At 30.0% G+C, this 16926-nt stretch overlaps 1 protein-coding gene across 1 annotated transcript; it reads right to left on the reverse strand.

Moving 5' to 3' along the window:
* Window positions 1–3083: 3083 nt before the first annotated feature.
* LOC114408876 (myb-like protein I) lies at window positions 3084–10460 on the reverse strand. The gene is made up of 3 exons (XM_028372073.1): window positions 10105–10460; window positions 4622–7582; window positions 3084–3406 (listed from the first exon to the last, which is right to left on the reverse strand). The coding sequence occupies exons 2-3, from the start codon at window positions 5761–5763 to the stop codon at window positions 3358–3360; spliced, it is 1191 nt and encodes a 396-aa protein (XP_028227874.1). The 5' UTR covers window positions 5764–7582; window positions 10105–10460; the 3' UTR covers window positions 3084–3357.
* Between the last annotated feature and the right edge of the window lie 6466 nt (window positions 10461–16926).

Raw genomic sequence — 16926 nt, forward strand, 5'->3', positions numbered from 1 at the left:
TACTACAAAACTAAAGTCTTTTCCAAAAGGTAACATTCTCAAATAAATGATCACTCAAATATCTTTTTTTATGCACTTCATGTTGGGTCTCTGACTTGCTTGACAGTGTTTCGATAAAGTGTCATTAAATCTTGTGAATATCATGTTAAGTTTGCGACTTACTTGATTTTATAAAGTTTACCACAAAACCCAAAATCTTTCAAAATAAAATAAAATAAAATCAACTCAATACACAAACGTTTTTTCTACAAAGAACTACATAAGTTTGATTTCCTTATTGCACCTGAGGATACATAGAAGCGAGGGCAAATCCCTTGTCAACCCCAAAAAAAATAATCTAAAAATAGAATAAAATCTATTTTGTTTCTAAAAATAAAATTTTGATTTCCCTTTCTAAATAAAAAAATAATATAACAAAATATAATTCATGTTTTCTAGGGAAGATAAATAACTAAAAGTCATTTTATTTTTAGCACACTTGATTAAAGGTTATTATCTTCATGACGGATGCGTGGAGTACTAACACCTTCCCCGTATGTAAATGACTCCCGAATTATTTTTCTCAAATCGTAGATCATTCTTTATCTTTTTTTAATTTTTTCGATTTTTTTTTTAAATAAACGTTGACGGTGATTCCCAAGTTTTTTATTTTTTGGAAAACAAAAAAAAATATCCGAAGTCACTGTTGTTTCTTTTAAAGGGGTACCAATTAGTTTTATGTGATTTTCACACAATTTAAACTTCATACTTCATGAGTTCATCAATTCAACAATGGCGAACATCACTTCTAATCACTAAGAAAAAGAATAATTGCATTTCAACCAGAAATCATAATCCGATTATTAGAACCCAGTGCTATTTCTCTTAAAGCCTAAATGTTTCCAATTAGTTGCATTTGATTTTTACATGATTTAGACTTCTTATTTTATACAGTATCAGATAAGTACATCAATTCAAAAGTGACAGATACATGAACCAAAAAACATAACATTGGCGAGTATCGCTTCTCCGTTTTTGGAGGCGCTTCTGCTAAGTCCTGGGAAGGTGTACTTGGGAATATCACATTGTCATAAGTTTTGTAAAAATATTCTCATGAATAATTGATTTCCAAAAATATAAAACACACATGTTTATGTTATTTCTTATTTTCATATAAGAGATGGTATTTGCATTCTGATGAGAATGAAAGTTATTTTCTACAATAATTAGTCATCGCTACTTTTTTCTTCACATTTCTTATTTCACTTTTATTAAAAAAAATAATTAAATAATTTTTTTTCTAAAATTTCTAATGACAAGCAAACATGTTAATGAAAATAATATTGTCAAATCTTAACATTCCTAGGAATATAATTTCTGAAAATACAATTTTATAACTTGAAACAAACACCTCTTTTAAGTTTTAGGTAATTCAATACATTGATAACAAAAATTCTGTTGTAAAGGAATTAAAATTTTCTATCAGGATGGTGAAAAAATTGTTGTGAACATAAGGTAGTATTTATTCTTACATTCAAATTTCTTCAAAATGAATTGGATCACTATGCTTAGTTTTTAGTTATCAATCCACCTCCATATCTTGAACATATACGTTCACGTAACCACTGTCGGGTGACAGATTATTTGTGTTTCTGTTTAACTGTTTCCAATGTTATTAAGCATCAGAGAATTATAACAAATGAGATATGTGTAAGATAGCTAAATCAATTATTTTATCTTGTAATTTGGTTTATATCAAAGTAATTTGGTTTAGCATGCTGCTTTCTACAATGTCAATATGAATCTTTAATATGATGATCTAGTTCTAAAGAACTAAAACTGTTCCTTTCTTATCTTTTTATTGATTGAAGAAGAAAAATAAACTGATATTACGTGCATTATTTGTAAAAGAAGATGGTACATATATAGACACATGGCCAAACTAATATAGCAGTCATAACATATCATATCACTATTAACAGAAAAGCTAACTGAACACTAATGTGTAACTTGTCTCACTAATATTAATTATTCCCACCTTCGTACTTCATTGTTTCAGTATGAGAAACAATACAAATCGTGGTCATATATATGTTGATGTAAAAGGCATCCTTGTTCCAACTCAGCCTTGGTTGTTACACACGTGACTTTTAGTAATATTTTTTTGTTTTAGTCAAAATATTGTTAATTTTTTTTTGTTATTTAAAAAATATTGTTAACTATGAATAAATATTATTAATATATTTTCACAATACTTTATATAGTCTATGTCGTTAAAAATTGTAATAATTAATGAATCAATTATATAATTAAGAATTTTTCTTTTCTTTTCTTAGAAGTATTTTTTATTACTAAGTTTTAGATAATTTAATATGTTGATAACAAAAAATGTTATAAAAGGAATTAAAATACAAGTACCATTTTATGTTTTTAATACCAATTGAACAATTTAATTTAACTTTTTGTCTCCTATATATCATTTCCAACATCTTTAATTTTAACTTGACTTTGATTTTTTTTTTAAAAATAAATTATCAATAATTATTTATTATAAATCTAAAATATAATTTAATGTTAAATATTTATTTATGACAAATTATACATTTTAGTTGTATAAAAGATTTATTTGTTACAATGCACAAGCTAATTTTAAAATATTATTATAATGAGGATTGCTAATATACTTCACCCTTTTTTTAGTATTAATACTGACCACAAAATAATATTATATTTTTATTGTACATTCATATTTACAAAAATAAGTGAAGATGTCGGGTTTAAGAAACTTTTTTAATGACTTAAAATTTGAATTTTTAATTGTATAGACAGCTCAAAGATTAAATATGATGTGAACCGAGGTCATAAACTCCTTTGGAAAGCCTGTTTTTGTACAGCATTGTCTCGGTTGCTTTTGCCTTACTTTAGCTTTTCCTTTGTGTTATTTTCTTTACTTCCTTTTCGTTTGCTTTTGAAGATGGAGAAGACTTGTCCTAGTAGGGTAATAAAGCAAGTCTTACAATGACTAAAGAGATCTACCACGTCCACCGTTGTGTTCTTTTTTTTTTTTTTTTACTTTTTCTTCACTCGTAATTTAAAAAAGAGAATTACACATTGATATTGTTCAATATCTCAACATGCATTGTGATAACAGGAGCAATGGGAGCAAAAAATGTAGATCACTCATTGATGGTGCTTGCCTCTACTGATATTTTGCAAGCCCTTATTTATTATTCAAAAATAGATAAAAGCAGTGAAAAGGGGAGGGGGGTACTAAAATGATTACAATGATAGTGCCCGATAACCCCAATTACCGAAATAAATATAAAAATGGGAGCAGCACAGGATTGACTTAACGAAAACTATCTATCCTTGTAGTTGTCACGCTAACCAATCGTCATCCATACTTTCAATATCTCCAATATCCAAACTGTGTAGTAGCATAGTCAAGAAAAAAAGAAAAATGATTAGTATGAAGCATATATAGATTGGAATAATTGGATAGTCCAAGACCAAAAAGTCATTCACTATTTGGATGTACGCCGCCACAATTCATATAAGAATAATATATATATATATAGAGCATATCGTATGAAAAGAAGATAAATGAGAGAATTATATAACTAAAACATAGACAGTTAAAATTTAATATAATGTGATTATTTAAAAAATATGACTTTTTAAAATTAAATTTTAATCCTTCGTATAAGATGTTTCCTCTCATAAGATGTTTCCTATACCGATAAGCTATTATGGGTTAGTCAAACTAATACAACGTTTACAAGGAAAGCCCATAACTCGTCTAACATAATAGATAAATTCTTAGGAACGCCAGTTTATGATAAACACTAATAATATATGCACTGACACTATAACATGGTCCATGATGTGCATCAAGAATCCACTGGACCAAGCCTCACAAATTGACTGTTCCACTAGGCCTACAAGAAGCCCACAGAGAAGGAAGCATAATAACTTGACAGCGTTCACATGACCAAGAACAATTCATACACCAACACAAAACAGAAGATTGCCTTTACAGGTTTTACATAGGGCTGTAAAGCCCTCCAACTCTCCAAGCTACTCGAGTTTGGCTAAAGAAAGAACTATTTCAAAACAATCAATATCAGACTCGAACATGAATAGACTGACCAAAAAAAAACTACCAGGAATTTTGGCTCCAAAATGGTGCTCCATAAACACGTTTAGCAACTTCAACTTGAAGGATATTTGCTGTTTAATCATATTCCAGTTGAACTCAATCTAAAGTTCAGGCTGAGCCGACTAGATCACATCACAGTCTAAGTATCACTAGGTATTAGGATACTTAATGACTCCGTCAGATCCAAAAGAAGAAAGAGCAAAATGAAGTTATGTACAAAATTATCCTACCAAGAATTAAAATAACAGTAATAACTCATAAAAAAATAACAGCAAAATAGATCTTCTAATTCTGTAGGAGGAGAAAAGATTGAATCTTTGTGAGTAAAAAAAGTGAAACCTAATTAATTTCCCCCATTGTTTAAAAAACACACTCCAACAAACTGCAGATTGCCCAGTTCCTTTTCCTTAATAAGAGATACAACAAAAGTACTTCATAAACAAAATTCATTATAAAAAATATAGAAACTTATGTTCAACTTACCAAGGCAAGGAAGACTCTTGAAAATAATCCACCGAGCACTGCTCTAAGCAGCTATCGTTCGCATTCAACCAAGCTGGAAACTCCAGAAGCTGGTCAAAATTATTGTATGCAACATCTACAGTGTTGGCTTCAGGTGCCCTATGTTCCATGTTTTTCAAGTACTTGAACCAACAAGCTGATTTGACCAAATTCATGGTGTCATTCCATTCCATTTGATATTGCTCTCCTAATGATCTGATCTCTGCCATACCCTCATCGTCCATGGCTGTGTGTAAGCCTCCAGTGACCTGGGTTGCGGCATTGGATTCAATAGTATCCACCAATGAAGAAAGCCCCTCTCCCTGTGATATTCCAACAGAAGGAAGCTCCAGTGGAGCAGAAGATGAGGTTGCAGATGAGTAGGGGGAGGAGGAGGAGGATGAGTTATTGAGGTGAAGGGTAGCATCTAAGTTGTTGAAATCTTGTAAATTGAGATTCAATCCCAAAGTCTGATTTGGAAGTACGAAATTGGGGTTTTCAGCCATAAGGGGAGGTGGAGTAATTTGGGAAGCAGCAGGCCAGGTGTAAGAATTTGGAACCAAAGGAGGACGTTGGGATAAGCATGAATGGGATAAATCATCCATGTCCATGTAACTAGAAAAATTGGTTGTGCATGCTGGATAAATTCTAGGATTTCTCCTAGACTTAAATTTTCCATCTTGGTTAAAACTTGGGAACTGGGATGGCTGGAGTGATACTGATGGCCTTTGCTGCTGTTCTTGGGCTTGTTGCTGTTGCTGCTTCTGTTCACTTGCTTCTTTCATAGCTGCTCTGTGAAATTTCAAGGCAGTGACAATCTCCCTCCGAGCCTCAGCCATATTCAAAAGCCTTTCCTGATAAGGCCTACTGGTGTGGAGTCTCCTTCTAACTTGTTTTTTTTGTTGTTGGGGTTGTGAGGACTGCTGTGCCTGACGAGCATCTGCAACTTTGCCATGTTTTGTTGAATTTTGACCATGGGAAACACCACCGTTCACAACACAATTTTGGTCTTTTGGGTTCATGAAGTGTTTTGTTCTAGAGGTGGTTAGTTGTTTCACTAGGCCACGAATGCAAGCACCAGAGAGAGGAGGTTCTTCAAGCTTACTGAGCCTATCTAATTCCATTCCTTTTTTTTTAGCTTCTTACTTTAAAGAGGATAGACCTCATCTATGGGTGGCTAGGTATCAACTTCCCTCTAAAAAGATTTCAGAAAGGTGATAAGTTGGTGGAATCAAATGGGTCTTCTCCTACAATTCTGAGGGACAAAGTACACAATGCAGAGGCAGATAGTGATCCGAAGGAAGTCTTGGTCCTCCTGGATGGCCTCATGAGCGTTATAAATAGTTGGGGACAGCCTAGGGCCTTTAAAATATTTTGGACTTTAGTCTACAAAGAAATATTGGACTTTTCCTTGTTCAGGCAAACTACGTTTGTTACCAATTTATTACCTGCTTTAAATAAATTTTAAATGAATTTGTCTGTGTGTTGGTTTCACCATGCCATATCCTCAACAACAACACTAACTTGCTTCACTTCCGTGAATAGCTACATAGCTTTTTTCTTCTACACCACAAGGTCTTTCTAATAGCTTTCTATAGCATATCAACATAACAAATTGAGTTTTCACATTCCACTAGAAGATATGTTGGAAAAATTGTATAGTACAAAGAAAAATTACAGCACGAGAAAGACATAAACAGAGATATAAGAACCATAACCACAGAATATAACAATGTATATGGACAAATAAAGGCTCTTAAAAATGTAAGCCTTCCTTTTAACAAGATACACTAAAGAATAACATGATATTAACGTAGTTTTAGCTTCATTAATCTCAGAAACTATTGAAACATATCATGAAAAACTTTCAAAATAGATAGACACTAACATTTTCTAAAATCTTAAAATAAAACAAAACAATGTAAAAATGGAGATTCCTTATGCAACTTTTATTTTGAAAATATACATAGGGGGCATCTCAAATAAAAACCCTTTTTATTGTGAAAAATGAAAATTATAAGTTTGAGTCATATAACCATACATAAATGGTCAAGGTGAAAAGTTGGTAATCACATAACCACTTGAAAAAGTCATGTGCTTTTTTTCTTTTAATCTTTATCATTCAAATATTATCTAGTCTATATTTGTATTTCTCATTTCTCATAATAAGATTTCTTATTTGTTACATTCCTCCTTGTGTGTTTAAGCAGGACAACTTAAATATTAATTACTAATTACATAAGGTACTGATATCCTTTAAAAGAAACACAAGTAATGGCGAAACCTTCCCCAAAATATATGAGAGCCTATTTTTGAAAGAGCCTTGCACAAAAATCATGAGTTAGAAGCAATAATTGTGTTACATTAGCGAATCAACAATGTGTTGATGATAGTAATCTTATTGAGCATCATTGTCCAAACTCCAAATGAAAGCTTGGGCTGTATTAGCTTCAAACATAAATCAAGGTTCCAAACTCTTAGTGATTCATGGCAAGATGAGTTAATATTGTAAAAGGAAAAATGATTTTAATTCATTTCTCTCTATATAATGTCCTATGGAGAAGGTTTGATTGGTTTTCATCCCTATCTTTCCATTCATAAAGAAAGTGAAACTTCTAAGAAAGCTCAAACTTTTTGTGTAAATTTTTTTGGAGAAAAATTGACTGAGTTAGGACAAAATAGATATATTTTTAAAAAAACCAACTCTTTTAAATGCTTATGTTAGTAAGTAAAATTCTTTTCAACCACAATTTACTTTGTACTAAAATTTAGCATATTTGAAATAATAAGATGGTAGGGTTCAGATCTGCTACTATAAAATATGCAATATTTAGTATAGTAAATGATTTATTGACAACACAAATTTTGTAATACAAACCTTAACATGCCAAATTCAGCTTCCTTGCAGTTCTACTTTATTGAACAAAATACTGCACATTTTTACTGCAAAAAAGACAAATTCAATGTGGATAGTTGCATGCTATGTAACTGTGGCCAATAGATCCTTTATAGCATCAAATATTACATGCTTCTAAAACCAAGATCAACCCTCTCTCGACTACTTGATCATAAAGACTCTAATACCATATTCAAGATCAACCTTATAAAAAGCTGAAATGGTTAGGTGAAGAATCATGAACAAATTTATGATTTATATCTAACATATGGTATTTGTAGTAAGAATTAGAAATATCATACCTATGCAGAAAAGAAAATTATATAAATGAACTAGCATGGAAGAAGTTGGATTTGTGAATTATTTTGCAATAGTTATAGGCATGAATTATTCAATGTGACAATGTGTACCCTAAAACATATGCCAAGGAATATGAGAGAGATCTTCAGTACATGCCACAAGTGAACCACACAAGTGAACATGAGATCACACCCAACCCAAAGAAACTTTAAGACATTAGATTTGTGGGTCCTTCTTATATGTAAGAAGATCAACTTGCTCATTTCTACTCAATGTGGGACTTTTTCTCAATACTTTTCACTTCAACAATATATCCCTTAAGTGAGAGTCCCTTCCACATGATTGCTCCTTCCTAAGGAAAAGTTTCATAAACACAAGGGACATCTCCATCAACAGACCACAAGAAAACCACACAATTGAATTTGACACCACATCTAACCCAAAACCTTAAGACATTAGGTTTGTGGTTCTCTCTCTCTCACTCTCACTTACAAGTTTCCCAGCATGCCTATTACTAGCTAATGTGAAACTTCTTCAGTCACACTTGTTATTCCAAAAAAATATCCACTCTCATAATCAAACAATACAATCCTACCAAAAAACTTTTCAACCCAATTTAACTTTAGTAAGAATCATTATAGACATAATAAAATTTAATCATCAATCTAATTATTGTGACATTCCCATCTACATTAATATAAAAGTTTAAAAAAAATGAAAAATATAAAATACAGTTAAGAGTAATCAAATTATTGCGTCCAATACGGATAGATGTTTGACGTATTCAGTTACTGTCTTAAAGCTACCATTTTTCATGAAGACTGAAATGGAAGAGGATAGGCAAAGGCAGAGGGGTACTTATGGCATTGAACAATTATTGGTATTTTGGTACCTTGTCTGCAACTGCAAGTATTATGGGACCAAACTTCTAAAACGTCAGCAAGAGCCTAAGCAGAACAAGTGAAAAATCTTCATTACTGTTATAACTTTGCCTTATATTTTCTACATATTGCATGGCAGAAGGAGAGAAAGTCCAAATTTTCTGTTTAAACAAGTTGAATACCATCTGTTTATTCAGGGAACAGAGTACTTGGACAAACGCATAGTTTATTAAAGACAAAAACACTCCATCCCCATTTCCCTCCTCCTTTCAACTGTATCTATGTGTACTCTTCTAGCTAAGGTCAGCCTTTTCCTAGTAAGAATTTTCAGTTTCATTATTTTACCTAAAAATGACAGTGGCTTCTATATTTTTTCATTGTATCATTAGGCTAGTCAAAACGGATGTGAACAACCCACTTAAAAGGAAAAAATGAATAATTTTCATTGTTGATGAAAAAAAATCAACTGTAAAATAGTAAATATTATGTGTACATACATAACAAATCATGCATGTGTTAGAATATTAACTGTTAATTTCTTTTTTATCAAATAAGATTACTCACTTTCAAGTAGGTAAATCCGACCAATAAAACCCTAGGTAAGGAGAAATTAGTAGATTTCCTGGTTAATCTCCATATGATACATAATTGAGTTTTTTAATCTGGGAGAATAAGTTAATAAAACCCAGTTATGTGTCCAAGACTATGATAACCCCAACCCAACCATATAATAATTCCTCCTAGGTAAGAGTTATAGCTTGCTACATCTGTTAGTAGTATTAGTACATACTAAGCCTAAGCACCTAAATGCATTTATCAAATTGGGATACTTGCCAAGGAGGTCTAGCTCAATTGGTTGAGCAAAGGTGTGTGAATTGTTATAAATCCCCTGACACTCTCTTCGATTCCCGCAGTAAAAAAAATTGGGATACTTGATTTTTAAACATTCTTATTCCGGTCCAGCACCATGTAAGTGAACTTATGCTACACTAGACACTAACCACACTCCCGGATTAATAGTAAAAACCCGTAATTGGTCCAGAGTGGAGGCAGACACCTGAGAGACTAGTTGAAAATGCTATTGTCCTAAATAATAATGCAATGCAACTTCTGAACTCCGTCACAAGGAGGGGGCATGACATTTCACATAAAGACAATCATCATACAATACAAGTTGCAACAACTTCAACGGTACCATACAAACCATCCCACACGATAACCTTCATATATAAAATAATAATCACTTGCTGATGTAGGAAATTGTTATTTAGCTAAAATAAAAGTTACCAATCCTAACACTCGCTATATTATTAGAATAAAACATGAAATAGGTTTAAACGAATATAAAAGTGAAAATGGAAATGAGAAAGGGATAAGAGAAACATTACAGGCCTGTTCTGAGATTTGGATAACAGCAAAAAAAAAAGAAAAAAGGATGGCTGTGGGTTCGTGTGCTCTTGTTTTTTCAGTTGTGATCAGAGATAAAACCAAAGGAAAGGAAAGGAAAGGCAAGTAGGCAAGTTCAGCCAATCCCAGCACACACAGGTGCAGAGTAGATAGATAAAAAAGCCTTTTTTCACGAATCATACGCTCCCACTTTCCTTCTTCTCTCTTAACCTTCGATTCCATTCACATTTAATTTCACCTTCAGCACATCACCGCACGGCACTCCCCTCCAATCCTGCTATTTCCCCTTCGCCCCAACCCTCTTTTTATGTCAAAAAAGCATCTTTACTATTCTGATTTTTATTTGTTGCCCATAAAACAGTGCTATGCAAGCACTTATCTAGGCCCGTTTAGTGGTTCACATAAATTAATCTAGAATATTAGTTGATGAAAAATTAGCAAGCTTTTTTTATTTATTTTACTCTTTATAAAAAAATCATTGGTTTTTATTAAAATGAATCACTTTAAATTTTAGAGATATGAAAAAAAATTTACAAAAATCAAACTTAAAAAACATATTCATTTTGTAGGGAGCAAAAATATATTAAAATATAAATAAATAGTTTATTTAGTCACTAAACAAAACTATCCATTCATGGAAAATTTAATCCCTACATTTTTTTTAAATGGCCTATGTGGTGAATTGATTTGTTAGTATGTAGTATAGTTTTATGACCAGATATAAAATGCCATACTAAATATGAACAACTTTTTTAAAAAATGTTTTTTTAAAATCGTAAAATAATTTTTTTTAAAAATGGACTCTATGGTATGTTTTAAAAAATATAGAGAAAAAGCATAAATAACGGTATTTTTATTTGAATGGAGAAAAATGAAAAAAAAAAATCAATTTCATTTATCATTTTCTTTCTATTATGGCAAACACGGTCTTAATCTTCATTGTATTTAACACAAAAATTTAATCTATTAATTTTTTAAAAGAATTTTATTTTGTCTGAAAATCATCGGTTATACCTAAAAAAAAATTCTTAAATTAGACAATCCTATTTAGAGTTTCTCATAATAAGCAACCTTATTTAAAAGGTTAAATTATTATTTTTCAAAAAAATTATTTAATGAATGGAATTTGATCTTTTTATTTTAAAATATTCAATTACATCATTTATTTGTTAAAATAACTTTAATTTAATCTCACTTTTTTCGTAAACTCCTAATATTTTAAAAGAGAGAACAAATTTAATTTTAAAAATGAGATTAAGTTGAATCTATCCTTAAAAAATAAGATATTTAATTAAAACTTGTGAAAATAAAATATTCTAATTAAAAATTTAAAATATCAAATTGAATCTAACAAGAGAGATAGAAAAAAGTAATTTAATCTATTTTAATAATTATAGTATTGTACTAGGAGAAATATCAAGGGCGCTGGCTGATTCAGGGGTCATCCCGTGAGACCAAGTGCAGGTGGTGACGGAATTGATGTGATGTGATGATTCAAAATTGAATATTTAATTTTTTTAATGAGATATTTAAAGTTTTTTATTTGTTATTTAATTAATCTGTTTTGATTAGATTGCTCAATTTTAAGATAAAATTATACTTTTAATTGTGATTTTATATTCTAAGTTGTGATAAAATTTTAGATCATAATTAAAAGATTTAAGTGTTGAATTAATTATATCAATAATTTTTTATTTCTTTTTATTTTGATTTTACTGAAAATGATGCCACTGGTCATGCCACGTTGTCTACGGCTCCATACTCCAATCGGATTGAAGTTGCCACGTGGGAACGTCAGGAAAGGAATCACCACTCACCACAGGCCATGTCTTGAACTCTCATGTAGATACATACACTGAAATTAAACTATGGCATGTATTGATTTTTTATTTATTTATTGAATTGATGCACAATTTTAAAAAAAATCTTATTATTATTAATGGTAATAACTTATATAATATTATTAATAGTATGACGAAAATTTGCTTTAAGTTTACGAAATTTATATACAATATACTAATAATAAAAAAATACCAAAAAATCAGTCTGATAAAAGCTAAAAAAATGAATTACTAATACTTTTTACCGACCTACATTCGTAAAGTAAGTTGGGGTTGGTTTTCATGGAAAGAGAAATAAAAGGAGGGGAGGAAGAAAGATGAAGAAAATAAGGGGAGAGAAAAGGGGGAGAAGAGAAGAGAAATAAAAAAAAAAATAAAAAATGAACAAGAGTCAAGAGGAGGGGCGCCTACGATGATAATGCGTGACAAAAGTACATTTATAGTTTAACAACTGTCAGAAAAAATTCTTGCAGTTTTACATCGACCATTTCCATGGCCAATTTTGTTGTAGTGTCAAATAATCTAAAACTATCATAACTACATGGCAACTAATGGCAAGATACGCAAGTGTTTGAGGCAACAAGGGTTCAATGTATCATACTACAGCTCTAAGCATTTGGTCCTTTTTAATATTGTATATCTCCATGAGTTTATGTAATAAGATTAAAATGATGCAGCAAAAGTCAATGTCACTACAGGGAGTGTGTTCACACAAATTATTACTCTCATGCTACTTCATGTTATCCAAGAAAGACGCTTAAACTCTACAACCTCAAAACTCTGATTTTTATTTAGGGTAATAAGAATTAGTTGATGTAAGAGAATTTAAAAGAATTTCAAAAACCGCATAATAAAAGAAAAAAAAAGTTACATTATATTTCGTGCTGTTTCAACTTGGTCTAACAAACATGTCATTGTATCATATATGATATAACAAATTTTAAAGAATTGTGTACAACATTTTTTGACAGAAAAATGCAACTTTGTAATTTAATGAATAATATTGCATGGCATAATTCCTTCCACAATTTTATTTAAAGCACAGTTGGATATTAAATAGGTACATCCTCAAATCCAACATCATATTGCAAGGGGAAAATTCCTCCCCTAAATCTAATTCTTGTTCATCAAGGCATCAAGCTCCATAAATTTGATACAAACAATAGAGACTTGACATGGAAAAAAAATAACGTAAAAATAAAAAAAACGGTTAATTTAATAACACAAACAACTTAAATGTAAAAAATAAAAAAGAATCAATTTAAAGTTTTTAAATAATTAGAAAATATATTTTAAATGATAAATTATATGATTTAAAAAGTTAAAATATGATATAAAAAAAAACTGATCACGAAGAACGAAGACATGCAAAATATAAACTAAAGAACTCCTGAAAGTATATGGCCGCTGTTCTTAACCCTAATGAGGTAAGAAAAAGATGATGGGAGGGCAAAAATGAAAGGTCCCTTGAACTTGAACTCTGAAATAAAAAAGTGGTCTCCACTTGGGTTGGAGAAGGAGTAAATATACCAATTACTATAATTAATGGTGGTGTGATTATGTGATAGCTAGCAAGATTTAATAGTCATTTATGAATTGGAATGCAGAGGCACACACCATTTGTCTCCCTCAATTAACCGCCCAAATTGTTGGGTCACTTTCAACTATAAGTAGGCATGGTGGTGGGACCACTTATATGTGTTTTGTTTTAATCTGCAGCCACCTTTCCTTCTTCCAGCAGTATCCTCCTGCCGTGCAATGCCATTTGCTTTCATAATAATGATAATAATAAAAGGGAGTGGAGTCTCATTAGAGGAATGGTGTGAGAACAAGGTTCATTGACATTGATAGAGAGGTGTGACTGGGAGCTAAGTACCAAGTTGAAGGATCCTTTTCATATTTTTACACCAGTAATGATATACAAACATTATATATATTCTATTACTAAATGTAGAATAAGTATATTGGATGTCGATCTTTTCCTTCTTAGGCGATGGTTTTCAAATTAAATGGCAAGTTGCAACCGATCAAACTCTAGAAAAAACGATCTTTATGTGAAATATAAGCATTAAAGGTACTTTTGCATTCTTGATAGCTATTGATTTGATTTTTGATACCCCATCCTCTTCACATAAGGATATATATGATCGATAAGAACAACATATATATAGATGAGATGCAATGCAGCGCCGACTTTTTTTTTCCCTCGATATGTATTCTCCGTTATGGTTCTATGTACCAACAAATAATCTAAAAGAAAAACCTTGTGCACAGTTCATTTACGTCACAGTTATATTGTGGAGGCCAAAAGGTTGATAATTTGTGAAAGGAAAATGTCTTTTTAACAATAAAAACCAACAACAAAATATTGTATCTTTTGCCAAGAGGATGATAATTGACTTACGGTTCAGTTATTAGCATTTTGGTTTTTAACTAAACTGTTACACATTTTCAGATATCACTTATACAATAAATTGCCATGTATCATTTATGTATATACCAGCATATGTTACATAGACAGGTAGTATGTTACATAAACACGGGTATTAAGTTTAATTAACAAAATATTTTTTAACAGTAATTAAGACTAAAGTGATAAATAAATTATATTTTTAGGAATTTTTTTTAAATTTAATACTTTCAGATACCTAAATTATAATGAATTGTATTTTTAGGAATCAAAATGTTTGTTTATCTTTTTATAAATATACAATTTTTCCTCTTATATTCTATCCAATAAAACAAGGGGAAAAACTTATACTTTCCTTCCTTTTTTACTTTTTCTCATACCAAAACAACTAAAAAAGTTATTTCATTTTTTATTGTCTTTATTTACTTTCTCTTTCTTTCTTTTTTCTTTATTTTTTTTTTTTACTTTTCTTAATCAACCAAACATAGTGTTAAAGTCTAGAAATTTGTTAAAAACTTTTTTTTACATTGAAACGAGTACTCTTTTATCATATTATCATCTCTAATTAATACCCAAATCATTTATTTATATTAATTTAGGGTGTGTTTGGTTTGTATTTTTATTTTTTATTTTCATTTTCTGAAAATTGTTTTTATTTTTAAAAGATTAATTAGAATTCTGAAAACATATTTGATTTGACTTCTTGTTTTCTATTTTCAAAAAATAAAAACATTGAAAATACGTTTTCAAAAGGAAATGTATTTTTAGATTTACTTAAAATTATATTCCTTACCACCGCATTTTCATTTTAGTTAATATGAAGTTCCTGATTTCAACATAAAACACTAAAAACGATATTTTATTGTTTTTAGTTTTTGGTTCGTTTGGAAAAATATTTTCACTGAAAATGAAAACAGAAATCCAACCAAACACATTTCAGTCATCATTTTCTATTTTCAGTGAAAATAAAAACAGAAAACAACCAAACCAAACACTTCCTTAATTGTTTCGCTTTCGTTCATTAGTATGGAATTTATTATTTAATAGATAATAATAAGTTGTCTTCATATTAAAAAATGTTAACTTAAATTTTTAACGTTGATTTTTAGCATCTATAAATAATATTTTTTTTATCGTGAATAAAAAGTATTTATATTTTTAGATATATTTTATTACCATCTTATTACATCTTATTAATGTAATTAATATCTATTTATTTTGCTGATAACTAATTTATGACAGAAAAACTAATTGATCAAGGTAAAGTTTTCCAACCAATTATATATATATATATATATATATATATATATATATATATATATAAGATTTAAACTCAAGTTAATTTGTTTTAAAAAATCAAACATAATTTCATTCAAATCAGTGATATGTTAATATATTTTCAAATATTTAATTTAATGATTTTTTTCTAATAACAAATGGTTAAAGACATAATTTTTCTAATTTAGCATTAATTATTCTTTTGTCAATTTTATCTTCACTTTTCACCTAATTTTTTTTTATTAATTTATACATTTATTAAAATGCATAAAATTACACTCTTTTAAGATTTCTAAATATGTTTCTATATGATTTCCAATAAAAACTTTTATTTTTAAATTTCTTAACCAATGTTCTTAATAAGACCCTATTACAAAAGAAGAAATGAAAAAAAATACTACTGTAATAAGCATTCATTTAGTAAGTAAGACCCTATTATTGAAAGTAAAAATTATTGTACAGTACTTTTTTAACTAAAATTTATTAGCACCGTGAAAATAGAATATTTTTATAACTATTTAGTTAGCACCGTGAAAATTTATTGTACAGTACTTTTTAAATTAAAATTTAATTAAAAAGGAGTCTTTTTTTATTTCTACTACGTATACACTAAGACATTTTAGTAATTAAAAAGGAGTAGTACATAAATTTTGTTAAATTCTTGGAAATGATAATAATAATAATTAATGCACATGGGAAATACAAAGTTCATGCATTACACGAGAAAAGCGCATCACGCGTAAGTGACTAGATCGAAAGTTGCACTTAATTAATATAGTAGCCTAGGAAATAAATCTATTAAGAGACTATATGTATATGGATGGCATGCACAACCTTTAAACTAGTCCTACGTTCTCTTGGATAGCAAATTTTTTCGTTCTCTTAATTTGTATACTTATACTATTTCTTCCATATTTTCACGTCCCCTTTTAAATTTTCTTCCATGAAACCTTCCGCTAAGAAACTTGCCGACATGTTTGTTCAATTAATTCAAGTGAAGGAAGGTGCTATTGAACCAACGGACGGGGTCCTTAACATGCAACAATGTTTCCGATCACGAGGATGAGGATAAGCCGTTGTTCATCCCTGCTTCTGAGTCTAACCAGACCTTTCCTATTGTTATCACTAATCAGGGTACCTAGCTTGGAAAGGGAAGTTGCTGAATTCATGGAGAAACGTACAAGTGTTCCTTCTAATGAGGCTGAGAACCTGGTGCTCGCAAACCCTAGCCTCTGGTTATGAAGAAACATCTGAAGTCAAATATGACCATCATT

The sequence above is a fragment of the Glycine soja genome, chromosome 4 (assembly GCF_004193775.1).
Source record: "Glycine soja cultivar W05 chromosome 4, ASM419377v2, whole genome shotgun sequence".
Taxonomy (NCBI): Eukaryota; Viridiplantae; Streptophyta; class Magnoliopsida; order Fabales; family Fabaceae; genus Glycine; species Glycine soja.